General features: G+C 36.7%; 1 protein-coding gene across 1 annotated transcript; it reads left to right on the top strand.

Annotated features, from left to right (window-relative positions):
- The first annotated feature begins 1,253 nt into the window (after nucleotides 1-1,253).
- On the top strand, nucleotides 1,254-20,572 carry LOC108263505 (GTPase IMAP family member 8). The gene is made up of 6 exons (XM_017464374.3): nucleotides 1,254-1,403; nucleotides 3,186-3,289; nucleotides 3,808-3,844; nucleotides 3,920-4,554; nucleotides 13,007-13,627; nucleotides 17,671-20,572. Exons 1-6 carry the CDS (start codon nucleotides 1,397-1,399, stop codon nucleotides 18,493-18,495), a joined length of 2,229 nt encoding a protein of 742 aa, XP_017319863.2. The 5' UTR covers nucleotides 1,254-1,396; the 3' UTR covers nucleotides 18,496-20,572.
- The last annotated feature ends 1,358 nt before the right edge of the window (nucleotides 20,573-21,930 follow it).

Here is a 21,930-nt window from a genome sequence, read left to right as displayed (position 1 = left end):
CAATATCCGCCTAATACCGCTTCTGTGTGTCTAGGTGCCCGTCTGGATCTGGATCTGGACACTCACTATCAGCTCACGCATCTCACTGCTGACATCATGGTGCTACTTAACGTTCTTCGCAGCACCCCCTCTCCGATACAGAATCCACCCCGTGAATGTGTGTATTGACGCCTCTACACAGACAGAACCTCCCTCCAGCTTTCAGTCTGAGGAAGATGTCACCTTCTCTGATCTGGGCTCTGACCATTCTTCCCTCTTCTCACCTGTCAGTCCGCCCCACTCTCAGTGGTCTTCTTATTTCACCTTTGCTGACTATCCCATGTCCCCTGGACATACCCCATTTTCTTTCCCCTACCGCTCTCCTCAAGATTACGCACCCACCAGTCCTGTGAATTATCAATAAAATTACATATTACTCATACTAGGTCTCCCTCATGTTTATTTTATGTCATTTTTATCCACAACAAACTACAGTTCCTAATTTGGAGACACACCTGCAACCAGCCTGTTCTGATCTTTGGAAAGTGAGAAGGGCCAATCAAAAGGCAAAAAAGAAGTTACAGAAAGTACTACGATTAGTGTCAGAACATTACCGGAGCTTCCACCATGAACTTCTGTTGCAGTCAAACTGGATGATGACTTTCACAAAGAATTTCATGGTCAGGATTAACTTGTGACTACTATCCCTGATAACACCCCAGAAATTCCAGTACAGGAAGAACAACCAGGAGCAGATTTCCCTGAGTCTAATTCCAGTCACACTACTATCATTTCACCAAAGAGGGTGAAAAACAAGGTCTGGACGAACTGTCAAAACCTCACAGAGAAATCAAGATTTTGTGTGAGAGAAAAAGAGAGAGGGGGGAAACACACAGTATAAAATGTTTGAGAAAAACTTTGTGAAAAAAAATGTGCGAGGGAAGTGTGTAAGAGAGAAAAATATGTGTTTCAAGCTACAGGAATTTCATGATTCCATGTTCTACATGTTAAGTAACTCATAAGGAAGGAAGGAAGGAAGGAAGGAATACAATTCCGTAATGCTGGTGAATGTAATGTGTAAAATACCCATTAGGGGGCGGTCGAGTACCTGTAAGTGAGTAAATCACAGTATTATTTTTTTTTTATATTATTAGTACGGTATTTATTTTACATGTACAGATTTTAATGAAATGTAACTTTAACGAAACTTCACAGAATCCTTTTGCTATCTGGGATGGATTTCAAGGAAATAAGGGAGAAATATTTGTCTCTAGTTCCGGCTTGGTGACGTCCCAAATCCTGTTTTGTGTAAATACTGCTGTGTGAGAGGAAAGGAAAGTGAAACTGATCATTCAGGGGAAACTCTGAGAGACAGTGTGCGCCACACTGCTGAGAGACTCCGAGACCCATAAGTACCATGGCAGGTCAGAATTACATTTCTAGTAATTTGATCATACGTCTAGATTAGGATTATAGCTAATGCCCAAAGTAACCTAATCGTGTCTAAACATTAATTATTGTTATTAGCATATTTTATTTCTTGCACCATTTAATTTTATTAGGACTCGTTTTAAAATCTAAATTTTAGTCTAGCCCTGGATGTTTTTTTTTGCCTGGAATTGCCCAGGAACTTAGTGGAATTAACCAAATGATAAAATCTCAAATATATTACGTGTTAATTTTTAACACACCTGCGTGTCTAGTTACGGACAACACATTTTTTCTTACTTTCAACACCTTTAACACATATTGGAGTTGTTGCATCTTCGTACAAATCTCTCTGCCATCTGGGAAGACAAGAGTCCCACTCCCTTCCATTTGAAAAGCTGTAAAAGAGCAAAAACAGTGTTTGTTAGTTGTTTGGTACAAAATATGGACAAATGCATTTGGGCTTTAACTGAGAAGTTGTGTACAGAATCCCAAATTGTGTAATTTTGCAGATGTGACCTCTGCTCTCCTATTGAACAAAATGGTGCTGTAGACTCACCAGGAAAATCAAGCTAACTTGCGAATATTTATTTTCCTGCCTTTAGCACCTCAACACAATTTTTTTTTTTTTTTTTTTTGCACAACCTAATAAAGTCATCCTACATTACAGAGATAGTGTAAAACATTACAACCAAAACCCCATCCACTCTTTTTGTCACGTTAACCTTGTGAAGAACTTTTGGCGTCGACATTACTGAGCTAACTAATGACACTAGAAGTGTAACGCCAACACTGAGGAAGCAGTACGATATTCACTTTTGAAGCAGTCGCGATAGGTAAAGTTAATTATCACTTGCTGTGTTACTGTTTTCCAATGAATACCAATGAAAATTTCTCGAGAGCTCCCTGCTTAAATATCACAAACTCGGCCAGGCATTTTCAGCGGCACTATATAGTGATGAACGCTAACTTACCTGTGGTCATTTCGTTTCCTCGCCTCAGTACTCTGACTCTTTTTTTTAAAAACACATTTATTAGATAATTGGAAAACGTTGAAATAGTAATAACTAAAAAAGTGTGTAGGATATTAACACATCCTTTCTGAGTGTGCACCCTTCCTTGCCCATGACACCCTTCATTGCCGTCATCGACTGAAGATGTCAGGTGAGACTGTCCCTCTGAAATGAAACGTGAAATGAATAAAAGTGCTTGAAGTGGGCTTCCATCCGTTTGTGATATTGTTGTGTGTCTTGATTTATTTAAATATCTATCACAATTTTTAGTACTGGCTTTACAGGAATCATTACATAAACAGACGATGAAAGGAAACAATTCAAAAAAGCACTTCCATTTTATAGCCCTCGTCTTGGAAGACTCAGGAGTTGGAATCTTCTTATGGCCGTTTTAGCAAAGCATTTTCTCTGTATCCCCCTATTAATTTTACTCTACATTTCAATTAAGGTATTTTTCACCACATTTCCTTCATGGGCTTATCTTTCCCCCCAAAATTAACAAGTTAAATATTCACACTGAGATATCATGTTGGCAAAGTTACAAATAAATATTAAAAATCTGTATTGAAATTACTGCCTTATGCTTTTCCTTGATTGGTCTCATATGATAAAGTTGCAAGAATTACTTTGATCAATTGCATGAAAATTGTTCTTGCAGCACGTTATTCTTGGGGAGAATAAGCCAACCCAATTTAGCCCCTGATGTTTTCAAATCCTAGAAACGTCCCTGAGCCTGAACATATAATTTCTTTGACTCTCTTACAGCTTCCGAAAGTGAGCACACAGAACAAGTAAAGAAGTACAAGACCTGGCTGCTTTCTCCTAAACTGTTGGGATGTTTTGTGCTTGTGGCAGCTTTTGGGATTCACGTAAGTTGAAATATGACTAACATAATACTTTTATTATTAAACCTAAAGTTACATTATGTGCAAGAAAGGGACATGCAGCCTAGCATTAAATGGTGCATAGCAGTTATTGAATACTCCATCTCATTCATTTCAATTAAATTTTATATGTAAAGCGCTTTTAACAGTGGACATTGTCACAAAGCGGTTAGGGTTACGGTTAGAAAAAAAAAGCACCTTGTTTTAAATATGGAAGGACACTTTGATGCTTGTCCATGAATCCAAGATTAGCTATAATTAGCTAATGAACATGGTAAATAAACCATGAATGCCCTACCCATGAAGATATTTGCTCCCAATTATGCAACTACATGAAAATGAACTAAATATAGTATTTACTTTATGTTGGTGCTGCATGTCTCCACTAAATATCTGGATTCTGTTTTCACCAGTATGTTGAATCACTTTTGTACTTACCAAGTTGCTTTAGTATTTATATTGTATATCTGACATAGACCACTCAAAATGGCATTTTCCAATAGATTTTGAAGCAACAGAGCAGCTCTTCAAGTGAGCAAGGTATGTATAATAATGTAAGAAAAAAAATATTAGAAAAATGCACCAAGAGATGAAACTAATTTCATGTTCTAACAGTAACAGAATTCAACAATGACCTTCGGATCCTGCTGATTGGAAAGACCGGTGTTGGCAAGAGCGCAACAGGAAACACCATCCTTGGAAAAAAGGCTTTTGAATCTGAGACCTCATCTTCATCTGTAACCACAATGTGCAAGAAAGTCCATGGAAGTGTATATGGTAGAAAAGTGTCTGTTATTGACTCTCCAGGACTGTTTGACACTCAGTTATCTGCAGACGAGGTGGTCAGTCGGATTAAGCTGTGCATTCCATTCTCTGCCCCAGGACCTCATGTCTTTTTAGTTGTGATTCAAATAGGTAGATTTACAGATGAAGAAGAAAAAACAGTTAAGCTTTTTCAAGAAATTTTTGGGGAAAAGTCCTCCAGTTACACCATGGCTCTCTTCACTCATGGAGATCGACTAAAGGGGAAAAATATTCATCAGTTTGTACGCAACAATTCAGATCTTTTGAGTTTCATCAAGAAATGCAAAGGTGGATACCATGTGTTCAATAATGAAGATCAGAATCCAGAACAAGTCATCCAGCTCCTGGACCAGATTGATAAAATGGTCACTGTAAATGGTGGAGATTATTACACTACAGAGATGCTTCAGGAGGCAGAGAGAGCGATAGAAGCAGAGAAACGGCGGATCCTGAAAGAGAATGAAGCACAGAGACTGAAGGAGATAGAAGACCTGAGGGCGAAGTTTGAAGGAGAAGACTTTGAGAGAGAAAAAAGGAATGTTCATTCGGTATATGCGATACTGGCACGATGGCATGCTGAAAGAAACACCTCATTGTTTGATAGGATACTCAATAATCTAAAGTCAGCTTACAGAAAGGTTTGTAACCTGATTTATACAACATGACCAGATTTGCTTTTAAAGTAATAATATAGTCTCAGATCTACTTTGACTGTGTTACTTTTTTGTAATGATACTAAAAATGATGTGACAGCGAGGCCACAGATTATTGTATTTTCAATTAAACAAAATTATTCTTCTAGATTTAGTGTTATTAAAATCCACAATTAAATGGATTACTTCCAAGTATTCCATGGTGACGGAATTATTTTCAGGAAATTGGACTAGTGATTATAAGCAATTTTTTTTTAAAGCAGTCTATAAGCCAGCATGGGCAGCCATAACAGGAATGAATAGCAGTGATGCAGGCTGAAACATTAACTACAATACTGTTGTGTTGATATGAACTTTTCTCTGTCTTTTCCTCGTATTGACAATGTTGTAAAAACAGTATCTTCTGGTTGACTTTAATTCATAATAAAGACTTTTAAGGGACTTGATGAAAATGCTTATAAAAAGCTGATTGTATTTTGAATGTCTATAAACTCCTTCAGCAGGACAAAACAGTGTCATTCAGCTTTTATGTGAAATCATCTATTGTGTATTTCTTTTTTTTCCCTTTTCTTTAACTATTGTGACCTTTAACTAAAACTAACCTAACTAAGTTTCCTTTATCTTTCCACTCATGTAGACAGTTGTGTGTGAGTTCCTTCTCAAACGCAAGCCGAATGAGCTGGGCCTTACATGTGTGGCGCATAGAACATCTGTGGTCTGTGAATACATTCCTCCAAACTGGAAATGAATTTTCACACATTGTGGTTGAAGCACCAAGTGTTAATCTGGTCTTCAAAGCCATCAGTACACTTGGCATTGCTTCTAATGTTTTGTGGTACTTTGAAAAGAGTTTTTCATTTCAGTGTTCATTTAATGTTTACCTCCTTTTTTAATTTGTGTAGAAATCAACTGTTTAGCAACAATACACTCCGTCTCAACAATGGTTGATTTGGTTAATGACGTGATGTGCTGGAGTAACTTCAGATTCAAAAACTGATCACTCACCAAAGCAACAGCCGATTCCTCTAAGAAGTGTGTCAAGTGCACTGTATTAAAGCTTCAATAGCTCTGACTTGTCATTGTCCATTTGTCCTGCTGTTTCTTCAACCAAATACTGGTGTAAATTCTTATTTAATGTGCACTGCCATTTTGAAGGTGCAGGAGCATTATCCAAATCGGTGACCGTATGGCTTTGCTGCACAAAACCATCAAAATTAGATTTTGAGATTGCATGCAGTGTGCAGCTGCACAAAGGAATGACGTATGACATAAACCTACAATACTCTATGCTTACTGTATTACAGTCTTATATAATTTATATCTATACATCATGCTACACCCAAACTGCATATTGTAATTTTAATAATCAAAACTACTTCTAACACAAACATATAATAATATTGAAAGGTCTGCTGCTGGAGACATGCCATTGTTTCTTGTATTTGAATAATTAATGAGACATCACATGATGTCAGAAGAGGAGTGCCATTAACATAATGGCATAGATTCAGCCCCCAGACAATTTTGATTTTATCCACGCCGAACAATGGCCAGAATGGCATCAGAGAGCTACAGGATAGCTACCAAACTGGACAAAGAAGAGGCTGAAGTGCAGGTCCTTTTGTTGCTTTATTTGATAGGAAAAGAAACCAAACAGTGAATAAGACATTTACATTCAGAAATTAAGAAAGAGAGGACTGTGATACTGTAATCAAGAAGCTTGACGACTACTTTGTACCCAAGTTAATGTCATTCATGAATGAGCATGATTTCAAATGAGGGCTCAAAAGCCAGGTAATATCGCCGAGGAATATATCCGTAGCCTCCATGAGCTAGCGAACACATGGGACTTCAGTGCTGCTAAAGATGAAAATATTCATGACAGTCTCGTGATTGGAATTCAAGATCAAAATTTGTCAGAAAAGCTTCAATTATTGCCTGACTTGACTCTCAGAAACGCAGTACACCTCGTGAAACAGGACAGTCTGAAGAAGTCTGTACACATGTCAGTGAACAGGCTGGTAACCTTAGTGCTCAAATCAGTGAGGTGGCCACACCTCGTATGTTTCGTTTCACTGTGTAATGTACCAGATGTATATGGTTGAAATGACAATAAAAGCCAATTGACTTGATTTGACTTGAGGAGGAAATGCCATCATGATGAAAGAAGCAGAGAGCTTGATACAAAACTGGACTGAGCATGTAACTGAGTGGAGATGTAAAAGTTGTGGAAGATATCATGAAAAAGGGGACATGTGTCCTGCAAAAAAGTGTGGTGTGTCAAAAATGTAGGAAAAAGGGTCACTTTACTGAGGTTTGTTGAAGCCGAGTTCATGATGTCAGCAAACCACAAGAGGGCAGCAACATAACACACTTCCTTGGTAAGTTAACTCATCCAAGTGGTGCATGGATAGTAACACTCCTCACTCAAGGCACAGACATAGATTTAAATTAAAATTTAAAATTGATATAGATGCTGACAAAACAGCGTTATTTCTGAGAAAACCTCTGTTTTGAAGTACAAGCCACAACTGAAAAATGTCAGTGTGAAACTTGAGATCCACAGAGGTACATTGTACTGCAGAGGACAGTTCACAGCTATGATTACCTTCAAAGATAGGCAGTATAGTTTTAAAGCATCTGTGGTGAGTGGTCCCATGTAAACAATCTCCTTGGCCGTGTTGCAGTAACTGCAATGGGTTTAGTCAAGAGGCTGGAAGAGCTTCAATCTACCTCTTCTTCCGAACTTGGATTAGTAAAGACTAAACCCATTAAAATCTGCCTGAAAGTGGATGCCGTACCATACAGTGTGCACACTGCAAGACTGGTGTCCATGCCCTTGCTCCCAAAGGTCAGCTCATGATGGGCAGACATAAGAACTTGCTGGCCCAAATTTAGCCTATTACCCAAAAACACTTAAAATTCAACATAGAAGCAAATACTCACATCTGTAAACCCAGTTGGAGATAGAAAAAAAGACACCAGCCGTGAGTGAGAAGAAGCAAGGGTCCAGATTTATTGGTTCCGTTCCACCACACAAGATCCACACCGATGAGAATTCTCCAGAAGTGATCTGACACCCGGAGCTCAAGCTCCAGTATTTATACTGTATTTACACAGTAGATAACAAATATATTTCAGAAAGACGATGATATCAATACCAATAGGGTTAAAAAAGAGCTCATCTACATTAACATTATGTTTTGAAAAAGGCCTTTCCAATTTACCATTATGTTTTGAAAAAGGCCTTTCCAATTTACCATTATGTTTTGAAAAGGGGCTTTCCAATTTACCGTTAGGTTCGAAAGTGGAGAGAGACAAAACAATTTAGAGAGACCTTGGTCTCACTCTCATCTCGCGGGGGCAGCTTGACTCAGCTACCCTTATAAATGGCTCCTCATGGTTTTCTCTTAAAATTAAGGCCTTCCTTGCAAGACATTTTATATATAGTTATACTGCTTGCAAAATAGTTTACTGTACTTCCTACTTCATAATATCATTATATTACCCTTCTACTATCCTACATATCCTACTACTTTTTATAAAGAGTATTTTATAAAGAGTATATATTTTATTATTATAAGATATTACCCTTATAATATCTTAATACTCCTTTTTATTATTCTTGTAAAGTTATGTTATGTGTGTGTGAGAGAGAGAGACAGAGAGTGTGTGTGTGTGTGTGTGTGTGTTATGTCTACATGCCCGTCCTTGACTGTACGAGAGTGTGTGTGTGTGTGTGTGTGTGTTTGCACTCCTCAGCTCTTATACTTCTTTTTGACTTTTTGACTAATAAACCATAGTGTGTTACTCTTAAAAGATCTTAAAGTGTGAATCCAATTCGTCAATATCCGCCTAATACCGCTTCTGTGTGTCTAGGTGCCCGTCTGGATCTGGATCTGGACACTCACTATCAGCTCGCGCATCTCACTGCTGACATCATGGTGCTACTTAACGTTCTTCGCAGCACCCCCTCTCCGATACAGAATCCACCCCGTGAATGTGTGTATTGACACCTCTACACAGACAGAACCTCCCTCCAGCTTTCAGTCTGAGGAAGATGTCACCTTCTCTGATCTGGGCTCTGACCATTCTTCCCTCTTCTCACCTGTCAGTCCGCCCCACTCTCAGTGGTCTTCTTATTTCACCTTTGCTGACTATCCCATGTCCCCTGGACACACCTCATTTTCTTTCCCCTACCGCTCTCCTCAAGATTACACACCCACCAGTCCTGTGAATTATCAATAAAATTACATATTACTCATACTAGGTCTCCCTCAAGTTTATTTTATGTCATTATTATCCACAACAAACTACAGTTCCTAATTTGGAGTCACACCTGCAACCAGCCTGTTCTGATCTTTGGAAAGTGAGAAAGGCCAATCAAAAGGCAAAAAAGAAGTTACAGAAAGTACTACGATTAGTGTCAGAACATTACCGGAGCTTCCACCATGAACTTCTGTTGCAGTCAAACTGGATGATGACTTTCACAAAGAATATCATGGTCAGGATTAACTTGTGACTACTATCCCTGATAACACCCCAGAAATTCCAGTACAGGAAGAACAACCAGGAGCAGATTTCCCTGAGTTTAATTCCAGTCACACTACTATCATTTCACCAAAGAGGGTGAAAAACAAGGTCTGGACGAACTGTCAAAACCTCACAGAGAAATCAAGATTTTGTGTGAGAGAAAAAGAGAGAGGGGGGAAACACACAGTATAAAATGTTTGAGAAAAACGTTTGTGGAAAAAAAATGTGTGAGGGAAGTGTGTAAGAGAGAAAAATATGTGTTTCAAGCTACAGGAATTTCATGATTCCATGTTCAACATGTTAAGTAACTCATAAGGAAGGAAGGAAGGAAGGAAGGAAGGAAGGAATACAATTCCGTTATGCTGGTGAATGTAATGTGTAAAATACCCATTAGGGGGCGGTCGAGTACCTGTAAGTGAGTAAATCACAGTATTATTATTTTTTTTATATTATTAGTACGGTATTTATTTTACATGTACAGATTTTAATGAAATGTAACTTTAACGAAACATCACAGAATCCTTTTGCTATCTGGGATGGATTTCAAGGAAATAAGGGAGAAATATTTGTCTCTAGTTCCGGCTTGGTGACGTCCCAAATCCTGTTTTGTGTAAATACTGCTGTGTGAGAGGAAAGGAAAGTGAAACTGATCATTCAGGGGAAACTCTGAGAGACAGTGTGCGCCACACTGCTGAGAGACTCCGAGACCCATAAGTACCATGGCAGGTCAGAATTACATTTCTAGTAATTTGATCATACGTCTAGATTAGGATTATAGCTAATGCCCAAAGTAACCTAATCGTGTCTAAACATTAATTATTGTTATTAGCATATTTTATTTCTTGCACCATTTAATTTTATTAGGACTCGTTTTAAAATCTAAATTTTAGTCTAGCCCTGGATGTTTTTTTTGCCTGGAATTGCCCAGGAACTTAGTGGAATTAACCAAATGATAAAATCTCAAATATATTACGTGTTAATTTTTAACACACCTGCGTGTCTAGTTACGGACAACACATTTTTTCTTGCTTTCAACACCTTTAACACATATTGGAGTTGTTGCATCTTCGTACAAATCTCTCTGCCATCTGGGAAGACAAGAGTCCCACTCCCTTCCATTTGAAAAGCTGTAAAAGAGCAAAAACAGTGTTTGTTAGTTGTTTGGTACAAAATATGGACAAATGCATTTGGGCTTTAACTGAGAAGTTGTGTACAGAATCCCAAATTGTGTAATTTTGCAGATGTGACCTCTGCTCTCCTATTGAACAAAATGGTGCTGTAGACTCACCAGGAAAATCAAGCTAACTTGCGAATATTTATTTTCCTGCCTTTAGCACCTCAACACAATTTTTTTTTTTTTTTGCACAACCTAATTAAGTCATCCTACATTACAGAGATAGTGTAAAACATTACAACCAAAACCCCATCCACTCTTTTTGTCACGTTAACCTTGTGAAGAACTTTTGGCCTCGACATTACTGAGCTAACTAATGACACTAGAAGTGTAACGCCAACACTGAGGAAGCAGTACGATATTCACTTTTGAAGCAGTCGTGATAGGTAAAGTTAATTATCACTTGCTGTGTTACTGTTTTCCAATGAATACCAATGAAAATTTCTTGAGAGCTCCCTGCTTAAATATCACAAACTTGGCCAGGCATTTTCAGTGGCATTAACACTATATAGTGATGAACGCTAACTTACCTGTGGTCATTTCGTTTCCTCGCCTCAGGACTCTGACTCTTTTTTTTTTAAACACATTTATTAGATAATTGGAAAACGTTGAAATAGTAATAACTAAAAAAGTGTGTAGGATATTAACACATCCTTTCTGAGTGTGCACCCTTCCTTGCCCATGACACCCTTCATTGCCGTCATCGACTGAAGATGTCAGGTGAGACTGTCCCTCTGAAATGAAACGTGAAATGAATAAAAGTGCTTGAAGTGGGCTTCCATCCGTTTGTGATATTGTTGTGCATCATGATTTATTTAAATATCTATCACAACTTTTATTACTGGCTTTACAGGAATCATTACATGCCAGACGATGAAAGGAACAATTCAAAAAAGCACTTTCATTTTATAGCCCTCGTCTTGGAAGACTCAGGAGTTGGAATCTTCTTATGGCCATTTTAGCAAAGCATTTACTCCATATCCCCTTTACAGCTGTTTAGTAATATTCTTTATTAATTTTACTCTACATTTCAATTAAGGTATTTTTCACCACATTTCCTTCATGGGCTTATCTTTCCCCCCAAAATTAACTAGTAATCGGTAGTTAAATATTCACACTGAGATATCATGTTGGCAAAGTTACAAATAAATATTTAAAATCTGTATTGAAATTACTGCCTTATGCTTTTCCTTGATTGGTCTCATATGATAAAGTTGCAAGAATTACTTTGATCAATTGCATGAAAATTGTTCTTGCAGCACGTTATTCTTGGGGAGAATAAGCCAACCCAATTTAGCCCCTGATGTTTTCAAATCCTAGAAACGTCCCTGAGCCTGAACATATAATTTCTTTGACTCTCTTACAGTTTCCGAAAGTGAGCACACAGAACAAGTAAAGAAGTACAAGACCTGGCTGCTTTCTCCTAAACTGTTGGGATGTTTTGTGCTTGTGGCAGCTTTTGGGATTCACGTAAGTTGAAATATGACTAACATAATACTTTTATTATTAAACCTAAAGTTACATTATGTGCAAGAAAGGGACATGCAGCCTAGCATTAAAAGGTGCATAGCAGTTATTGAATACTCCATCTCATTCATTTCAATTAAGTTTTATATGTAAAGCGCTTTTAACAGTGGACATTGTCACAAAGCGGTTAGGGTTACGGTTAGGGAAAAAAAGCACCTTGTTACAAAACGTAGACTGGAGGCGGATGCAGGTCAAAGTCTTTATTGACAGTAGACAAACAATCACAGGAAACGCAGTCTTCACCAGGAAAACAAGAAACTGGTACCGTGGCTTGAAACTAGACAGGGCATGAAACCAGACCGCTTAACATGCTAACGCATTCACTATCGTAATCAACCATAACCGCGAACCGCATCAGCCGTTTGGTACAAACTATACCAACTATAATACTGCGCGAAGTGCGCAGTCACACGGGGGGTTTAAATAGCAAACCTAATCAAACCAAAACATGGACACCTGGGGCAAATCAGAGACATGATCAAACTTAGTTCAATGTCCAAGCGGGAAGCGAACGAAAAACAAAAGAGTCACGTGACCAGTCAGACGCCGTGCCGCAGTGCCATCTGCTGGCCGTGGCGTAACAACCTTGTTTTAAATAGGTAAGGACATGCTTGTCCATGAATCCAAGATTAGCTATAATTAGCTAATGAACATGGTAAATAAACCATGAATGCCCTACCCATGAAGATATTTGCTCCCAATTATGCAACTACATGAAAATGAACTAAATATAGTATTTACTTTATGTTGGTGCTGCATGTCTCCACTAAATATCTGGATTCTGTTTTCACCAGTATGTTGAATCAATTTTGTACTTACCAAGTTGCTTTAGTATTTACATTGTATATCTGACATAGACCACTCAAAATGGCATTTTCCAATACATTTGGAAGCAACAGAGCAGCTCTTCAAGTGAGCAAGGTATGTATAATAATGTAAGAAAAAAAAATATTCCAAAAGTGCACCAAGAGATTAAACTAATTTCATGTTCTAACAGTAACAGAATTCAACAATGACCTTCGGATCTTGCTGATTGGAAAGACCGGTGTTGGCAAGAGCGCAACAGGAAACACCATCCTTGGAAAAAAGGCTTTTAAATCTGAGACCTCATCTTCATCTGTAACCACAATGTGCGATAAAGTCCATGGAAGTGTATATGGTAGAAAAGTGTCTGTTATTGACTCTCCAGGACTGTTTGACACTCAGTTATCTGCAGACGAGGTGGTCACTCGGATTAAGCTGTGCATTCCATTCTCTGCCCCAGGACCTCATGTCTTTTTAGTTGTGATTAAAATAGACAGATTTACAGAGGAAGAAGAAAAAACAGTTAAGCTTTTTCAAGCAATTTTTGGGGAAAAGTCGATCAGTTATACCATGGCTCTCTTCACTCATGGAGCTCGACTAAAGGGGAAAAATATTCATCAGTTTGTACGCAACAATACACAACTTTTAAATTTCATCAAGAAATGCAGAGGCGGATACCATGTGTTCGATAATGAAGATCAGAATCCAGAACAAGTCATCCAGCTCCTGGACCAGATTGATAAGATGGTGACTGTAAATGGTGGAGAATATTACACTACAGAGATGCTTCAGGAGGCAGAGAGAGAGATAGAAGCAGAGAAACAGCAGATCCTGAAGGAGAATGAAGCACAGAGACAGAAGGAGATAGAAGACCTGAGGGCTAAGTTTGAAGGAGAAGACTTTGAGAGAGAGAAAATAAAGAAAACTAAGCAACATGAAGAGGAAGCAAGAGAAAAGGCTGAAACATACTACTCTTATTTTTCAAATTTTATTCAGATTTTATTTGACATGATATTACGATATTTTGGAATGAGACCACTAGGCCATGTTTCAAATTTCCACTTTAATAATTTCCATAGCAGTTAAATTCAATAATTACCCAATATACTTTGTACACTAGTGATTGAAAATCACTCCAGAATCTGTAATGTCTGACATGATCATCAAAAAAAGTGCTGTTTTCTGTTTCATCTTCTGTATTAAGGCTAGGGTATTTTCGACATTAATCTTTGTTCTTTACATGGAATATGCATGGAGCTTTTATGTATGTTCTTGTGGTTAATTGTTAAGTGTAGTATAACGTTTTACTTTTTAACATTCAGTTAAAGTCATTTTTGGAAAAAAAACAAAACAAAACAAAAAAACCCTGGAGTGTCAGAGGATAATATTAATAGTAATCAGAGGAATATAGTAATGAATATTCAACAACATGGAAAGATGCTACCAGTTTTTCTCTGTTTTTATTACTCAGGCACTTCTGAGTATTATGTGCACATAATATTGAATAGTAATTTTCTCTTAAGTTACTTTTACTTAAGTAACTTTTACTTGAGCTATTTCCGAATAAGATATCTTTTAACTTCATGCTGACTTTTGCATACTTTACGGAACTCTCTATTTATACATTTACTAAAGCAATAAGCCACTCAAGGAATAAGCCACACAAATTCGAGTGCCTAAAGCCCCTTTTCAACATTTCAGCCAATCAAAATTTATTTATAAAGCACATTTAAGCACAACATAAGTTCAATCAAAGTTGTGCATGTTCTATGCAAAGTGTACCCTGCAACCATAAGAAATGAGACATTTGATTGCTGATGTCTACTTTTATTATTATTGTTATTATTGTTGTTATTTTTATTATTTTTTAAATAATTTTTATTTTTCTGTGTACTGCTTATTTTGTGTACAGCGCTTTGAGAAGCTGCTTTTAAAGGTACTCTATAAAATAAGGTTTATTATTATTATTGTTATTATTATTATTATTATTATTATTATTATTATTATTATTATTATTATTGCAATGGTTTGCTTCCTGTCTGAAAGATAGGGGTTTTCAGTAAATGTAAGTACTTTTTCCTCTTCAACAGCTTCCTTGTCTTGTGGTGTCCCTTTATAGTAATAAAATCACTGTAATGCACTTCCTCAAGTGGCTTGTTGCTTTTATAAAATGGCAAGAATATTTAATTTATTATTAATAATATTTGTTATAAACATTTTTTCCATCATATAATGTGGTCAAGTCAACCAGGCATTACTGTCAATCCTCTCATACTGTTATGAGTATAAATTAACAATAAGTTTCGGTTTCTAAGCAGCAGAAAGTTTGGGGAATTCTACAGACAGAACAATGGCTTAAGTATAACACTTTAAAACCTGGTGCATTAATATGAAATTACTGTAAATTCTTGTGATGCAGTCACAGGTGTGAGTATATCAAGGACTTTTTAACATGAATCTATTTTATAAAATTCATATTTACTTATTAGGTTGATGCTTTTATTCAAAGCATCTGAGAATAGATACAGCTGAGCAGATGAGTATGAAGCACCTCATTTCATCTACCTGCTCGAATGGGCAGATTTGAACCTACCTAGAGCCTGCCTAAATTATGAGGGCTAGTTTAAGGACTTCTCGGGTTTCCTGGCCATTTTCCTTTAAGGTTTCTCAAGGTATTTATGTCAAGGCTCTAGCATTTATATTCTTGTTCCCCACTTTCTTAACATTAAATATCTTCTATGTTGTGCTGACTTGCTTAGTCTTGTGTCTTCATGGAGTTGTATTATTGCCATTAAAGTTCTTGTATTTGCTTCAACTTTAAGTAATCTCTCTCTCTCTCTCTCTCTCTCTCTCTCTCTCTCTCTCTCTCTCTCTTTATTTCTCTCTGTGTGTGTGGTTATCTCTCTCTTGCTGAAAATGAAACTATTTTACATATTTATTCATGATCCTCTTTGTGCAATGTCGGAATTTCCGGTATTTCCGGAATTTCTTTTTGTAACTACACACTACTTCACATGACATGTGACTTGCCCTTAATGTGTGTTCCTAATACTTCAATAAATAAAATGATATACTTCAGTAATAAGGAATAGTGATCTTGCCTTCATTACAACCAATTGGAATCATAACTAGTGGTAAGTTACTGACAGTGTATTACAGCAGTGGGATGTGTACATTAATGTAGAGCTCATCTGTACAGTGTAACCTAAATTTGAGCTCAAATGTAACCTTAAATTTGAGTTTTGTCCTGTTCAGCACTTACACCACACTTTTTGCTCCCTGTTTACCATAAGATGCTAGTGGTTATAGAGAATGAATGCCTCTGTAATGCTAGAGTGCCTCAGATGTTGAACTGTTCATGATGTTTAAAATTTTACTGCTTTATACACACAGAGGTTCTATTCATATAGATATACACTGTACATGATTTATTCTCTGGTTTAGTAAGAAAATTACAGTATAATTGTAATTCACACATCTACTTTGCGGCATTAAAATTGAGTCAGATAGCACCTTATAATTCCAAGGAAATAACTATGTAGGATATGTTGTATTCCCTAGTTTTGCAAATGAACACATTTTAGGAATTTACTTTAGATCAATTTAATAAAAATGAAAAGCTGACAATAGTAAATGGCATACAGCAATTATTAAAACCCGAAAACTGCAATTGGTGAATTGCTGCTAGTAGAGTATCTCTATTAATTTTAATGTCTAAATCATATGCTTTAACATATGATATCACAATAAAACGCTGCCTTAGCTTCCCTTCACCATAACCTTAAGAGTTAATAATTTTTCTCACACAACTTAAGCAGACTAAGATCAAGCTTAGTTCATGACTTGGCCAAGTGCAAAAACAAAAGGTCCTGTTTTGTGTGAATGTCTTTCAAGGAGTAGAAATGAAAATGAAACTTATCTTGCAGGGGAAAACAAAACTCAGCCTCTGAGAGACAGTGAGTTCCAAACTCAGATCTGATAGACTCCACAACGTCTACAAGTAAGATGGCAGGTGAGGCTTATGTCTAAAAATGTTTTCATATGTCAGTTTTAAAATTATAGAAACTATTTGTAATAGCCCATTTGTGTTTAGAAGTTCATGTTAATTACAGTATTTAATAATAATTGTCATATGGTTATGTTTATTACCATATTTTGAGTCACTTTATTTGAGCCTTAACATAAATATTCTCAGGACGATTAAAGCAGTACATGGCCTGGCTTCCTTCTCATAAACTCCTGCTGCTGGCATGTTTTATGGTTGTGGCAGCTTTTGCAATTCAGGTAGGATGAAATTTCACAACTGACATAATTCTTCTCTTATTAAGTGTACTTATTATATGCAAGAAGGAGTTTTAGTTTTTGTGTGTGCGTTTGTAGTTTTGTATTTTTGTATTATTCTGTACTACTGTAGCCTAGGATGACAATAGTGAAAAGTAGAAACACACAACATGAAATAAAATACAGCAGTTGCTGAATGCTGGATGCTTTAATTATTGTTTTTTCATTAAGACTGCTTGCTGACCACAAATGACCATTTGTAGAGAGATGAATACAGCATAAGTGAATAGTCCATGAAGATATTTGCCCCAATATATGCACCTCCATTAAATAATTACTACTTTATGCTCCTAAATTGCACCTAGAAGGTCACTTATGATATAATTTTTGCATATTGTATAGTTATATGTACTATACATTTGAACATATAACAGACCACTCAAAATTTTCCCACAGATTTTTATGCAAGAGAGCAGTTCTTCGAGTGAACAAGGTAGGTATTGTATATTAACATAAGCAAAATTATTCCAAAAATGCAAAAGAGATGAAACTAATTTCATGCTCTAACAGTAACAGAATTCAACAATGACCTTCGGATCTTGCTGATCGGAAAGACCGGTGTGGGCAAGAGCGCAACAGGAAACACCATCCTTGGAAAAAAGGCTTTTGAATCTGAGCTCTCTTCTTCCTCTGTAACTACAGTGTGTAAAAAAGATGATGGACGTGTATATGGTAGAAAAGTGTCTGTTATTGACTCTCCAGGACTGTTTGACACTCAGTTATCTGAAGATGAGGTGGTCAGTCGGATTAAGCTGTGCATTCCATTCTCTGCCCCAGGACCTCATGTCTTTTTAGTTGTGATTCAAATAGGTAGATTTACAGATGAAGAAGAAAAAACAGTTAAGATATTTCAAGCAATTTTTGGGGAAAAGTCCTCCAGTTACACCATGGCTCTCTTCACTCATGGAGATCGACTAAAGGGGAAAGATATTCATCAGTTTGTACGCAACAATACAAAACTTTTAAATTTCATCAAGAAATGCAAAGCCGGATACCATGTGTTCAATAATGAAGATCAGAATCCAGAACAAGTCATCCAGCTCCTGGACCAGATTGATAAGATGGTGACTGTAAATGGTGGAGATTATTACACTACAGAGATGCTTCAGGAGGCAGAGAGAGCGATAGAAGCAGAGAAACAGCGGATCCTGAAAGAGAATGAAGCACAGAGACTGAAGGAGATAGAAGACCTGAGGGCGAAGTTTGAAGGAGAAGACTTTGAGAGAAAAAAAAAGAAAGCTCAGGAGGAACATGAGAGACAGGCAAGATGGTATGCTGAGAGAAGCACCTCAGTGTTTGGAATGATAGGCAATTTTTTAAATGCAGTTTACACAAAGATTAGTAACCTGTTTTAAGCAACATGATCAGATTTGCTTTTAAAGTAATAATATAGTCTCAGATCTACTTTGACTGTGTTACTTTTTGATGTAACGATGCTAAAAATGATGTGTGAAAATTAGTGTGATTACAAATCCACAATTAAGTGGATAACACGGTGTATTCCAAGTATTCCATGGTGAAGGAATCATTTTCATGAAATAGAAATATAAGCCATTTTTTAAAGCAGTCTATAAGCCAGCATGGGCAGCCATAACAGATGAAGAGCTGTGATGCAGGCTGAAACATTAACTATAATACTGATTTGCTGATATGAACTTTTCTCTGTCTTTTCCTCGTATTGACACTGTTGTAAAAACAGTATCTTCTGGATGACTTTAATTCATAATAAAGACTTTTAAGGGACTTGATGAAAATGCTTATAAAAAGCTGATTGTATTTTGAATATCTATAAACTCCTTCAGCAGGACAAAAAAGTCACGTTCAGCTTTTATGTGAAATCATCTATTGTGTATTTCTTTTTTTTCCTTTTCTTTAACTATTGTGACGTTTAACTAAAACTAACCTAACTAGGGTTCCTTTATCTTTCCGTCTTTCATGTAGACACTTGCATGTGAGGTCCTTCTCAAACGCAAGCTGAATGAGCTGGGCCTTATGGGTGTGGCGCATAGAACATCTTGTGGTCTGTGAATACATTCCTCCAAACTGGAAATGAATTTTCACACATGGTTGAAGCAGCAAGTGTTAAGCAGGTCTTCAAAGCCATCAGTACACTTGGCATTGTTTCAAATGTTTTGTGGTACTTTGAAAGATGTTTTTGTGTTTTCCTCCTTTTTTAAATTTGTATAGAAATTAGCAACAATACACTCTGTCTCAACAATGGTTGATTTGCTGGAGTAACTTCAGATTCAAAAAGGGATCGCTCTCTGGATTCAAAGCAATCAGCGATTGTGCAAGTTGTGTGTTACACAAAAATGTCACATTCAGCTTTTATGTGAAATCATCTATTGTGTATTTCTATTTTTTTTTTTCTTTAACTATTATTACCTTTATGTGAGTGTTTTTTGGGTGCATATACAAAAAAAAGTGCTGGGGATAAAAAAAACTGAGGGACTGTTTTCTTCCTTTGTTAGTTTGTTAGTAAAGCATGCATTAGAGATGTAACCAAATATGAAAACATTATTCAGAATGAACAGATAATGTGTTCTAAAAGGGTACAAATACAGATACAAAATATGAGGTGCTCTGTCAATGTAACGTTTCCAGGAATGCTGATGCAAGTATAGATTTTCTTCATTAGAATATACACTAATAAATCAAACTATAGCAGGGAAAGAAACAAATCTATCAAAATAACAATAAAGGAATAGATTAAGGCAAGTCAAAGAAACACAGGAAGTGATTACAGATGACACAAGAAGAAAGTAAAAAATGTGACTGAGGGTACACTCTGGTGGTCTGGGGATGGTGGAATTGTCTATGCTGAAGATAATCGTTGCCGAAGTAGACTGAATGGAGTTTGTTTATGCACATACTAGAACGTCCAGATAGTGCGGTCTTACAATAGTCAAGCCTAGAAACTATTAACTATGAACTATTTTTTTTCTGCATCATGTAACAGTATATTGCTTAGCTTAGTAATATTTCTGAGATGAAAAATGCTATCCTACTAACATTATCCCCTTGAGTTTCAAAGGTGTAACTGAAGTCAATAATCACACCAAGGTTTTTCACTGCTGCACATAGTGTAACTAAAAGGCCATCAAGAGTTACTACATAATCAGAAAGCGTAATTAGTGTTGCCCGTGTCCCTAGTACAGGGGTGGGCAAACTTTTTGTCTCTCGGGCCCCATCAATGTATTGACACTCAATTACTACTGTACTGTAAGTATACATGGACATGCAGTTCTGCCTTCTTTTTTATTTATTATTATTATTATTATTATTATTATTATTATTATTATTATTATTATTTACAATTGTACATTTCTATAACACCTCAAACAGAGTTTTCTGCATCTCTACCCTTGTGCATATCACTGGATATATGTAGAAATATTACAACAAATGTGTAATAAACAGTTCTGAAACATTTGGCATATTAAGGAACAATTTTCTTTTAATGTCCATTGTGAGTCATATTTACAATTATCAAATGATCTCAACTGCAGTGCTAGATAACTATTACTACATATCTATCACCATGAAAATGTGTTATGGGAATGTTAATGTGAATAAGGAGCCTGTCCCCGTCTCTTGGCAAAGGTGTCAAAGTCTGGTGTAATCTTTGATGTAGAAATCCTCAGAATAGCTCACAAGGGGCTATTTGTTAAATTTGCTCTGTGTTGGGATTTGTTGTAGTTCGTGACTGAGTTTTGTTCACACACAAAGTCTCTGATGTCAGTACTCTCATCTAGTGCTATAGAAAACAGATTGAAGGCATCTGCTTTTTTCACTTAAGAGATTAGCTCTTCAGCTATCACTTCCACACACATTGTTATGGTTCTTCATGATAAGCTAATTTTAGTACCAACTTTTAGTACCAGGATAAAGTATATAAGCAGTCCCCACCATGCAGTCCTTCACAAACTCCCCATCTGCAAAAGGATTGTTACTTTGCGATTATTATTATTATTGTGCCACTACATAACTAGCCTTCATTACAGAGTCTTGAGTAGAGCACTGTTTAGTAAATGTATTTTGTGAAGATGACAGGATGACAGCATAGTTAGCATGCTTGCTTGAAAAACGAGGACTGAGGTTGTAGTCTTTAAAAATAGCAAGACTTTCTTGGCATATCAGACATACCACCTTCTGTCCGATACTGGTGAAAAAGCATTTTGCCAGACATACCACCTTCTGTCCGATACTGGTGAAAAAACATTTTGCTGTCCATTTTTCATTAAAACATTTGATATTTGGAATCTACTTTTCTTTATGTTCATGCACTCATTTTTCACTCATTCATGTCAAGGCAGTAGTGAATTAGATATTACTGAGCCCATTTTAACTCTGAATGTATATACTGTAATATACTGTACTGCAGGCTACACCGCCATCTGTTGGATTTTGTTTGTATTGCATCAAATTAGTCATTTTGGACCAAAATCGGGCCGCAGTTTGCCGCCTCTGCCCTAGTAAAAGATCCTTTTATCTTCCATCTTGTCCGAATTAATAAGGAGGAACTTACCAAGCATCCGGGGTCTAAGGTCCTTTTCATATTTCTCAAATTTCTTAAGAGGAAGTCTGTCATCTGCAAACTGTAACAGACTTTATTGTTTCCTAAAGATGGAAAATACCTTGTTAAATGATTTATGTCACCCCCAAAGTGCACTCCTTTAACTGCAGAATGCATTAATTTAGGGTTTGTCATGGTGTGAGACTCATATTCTTCAGTTTCCTTTCTGTTTTTTACTCTTTTAGAATCCTTAATCTCTCTTGAGGGCTTAGAT

The sequence above is a fragment of the Ictalurus punctatus genome, chromosome 3 (assembly GCF_001660625.3).
Source record: "Ictalurus punctatus breed USDA103 chromosome 3, Coco_2.0, whole genome shotgun sequence".
Taxonomy (NCBI): domain Eukaryota; kingdom Metazoa; phylum Chordata; class Actinopteri; order Siluriformes; family Ictaluridae; genus Ictalurus; species Ictalurus punctatus.
The sequence above is the reverse complement of the archived record's forward strand: the minus strand, read 5'-3'. Positions and strand labels throughout refer to the sequence as shown.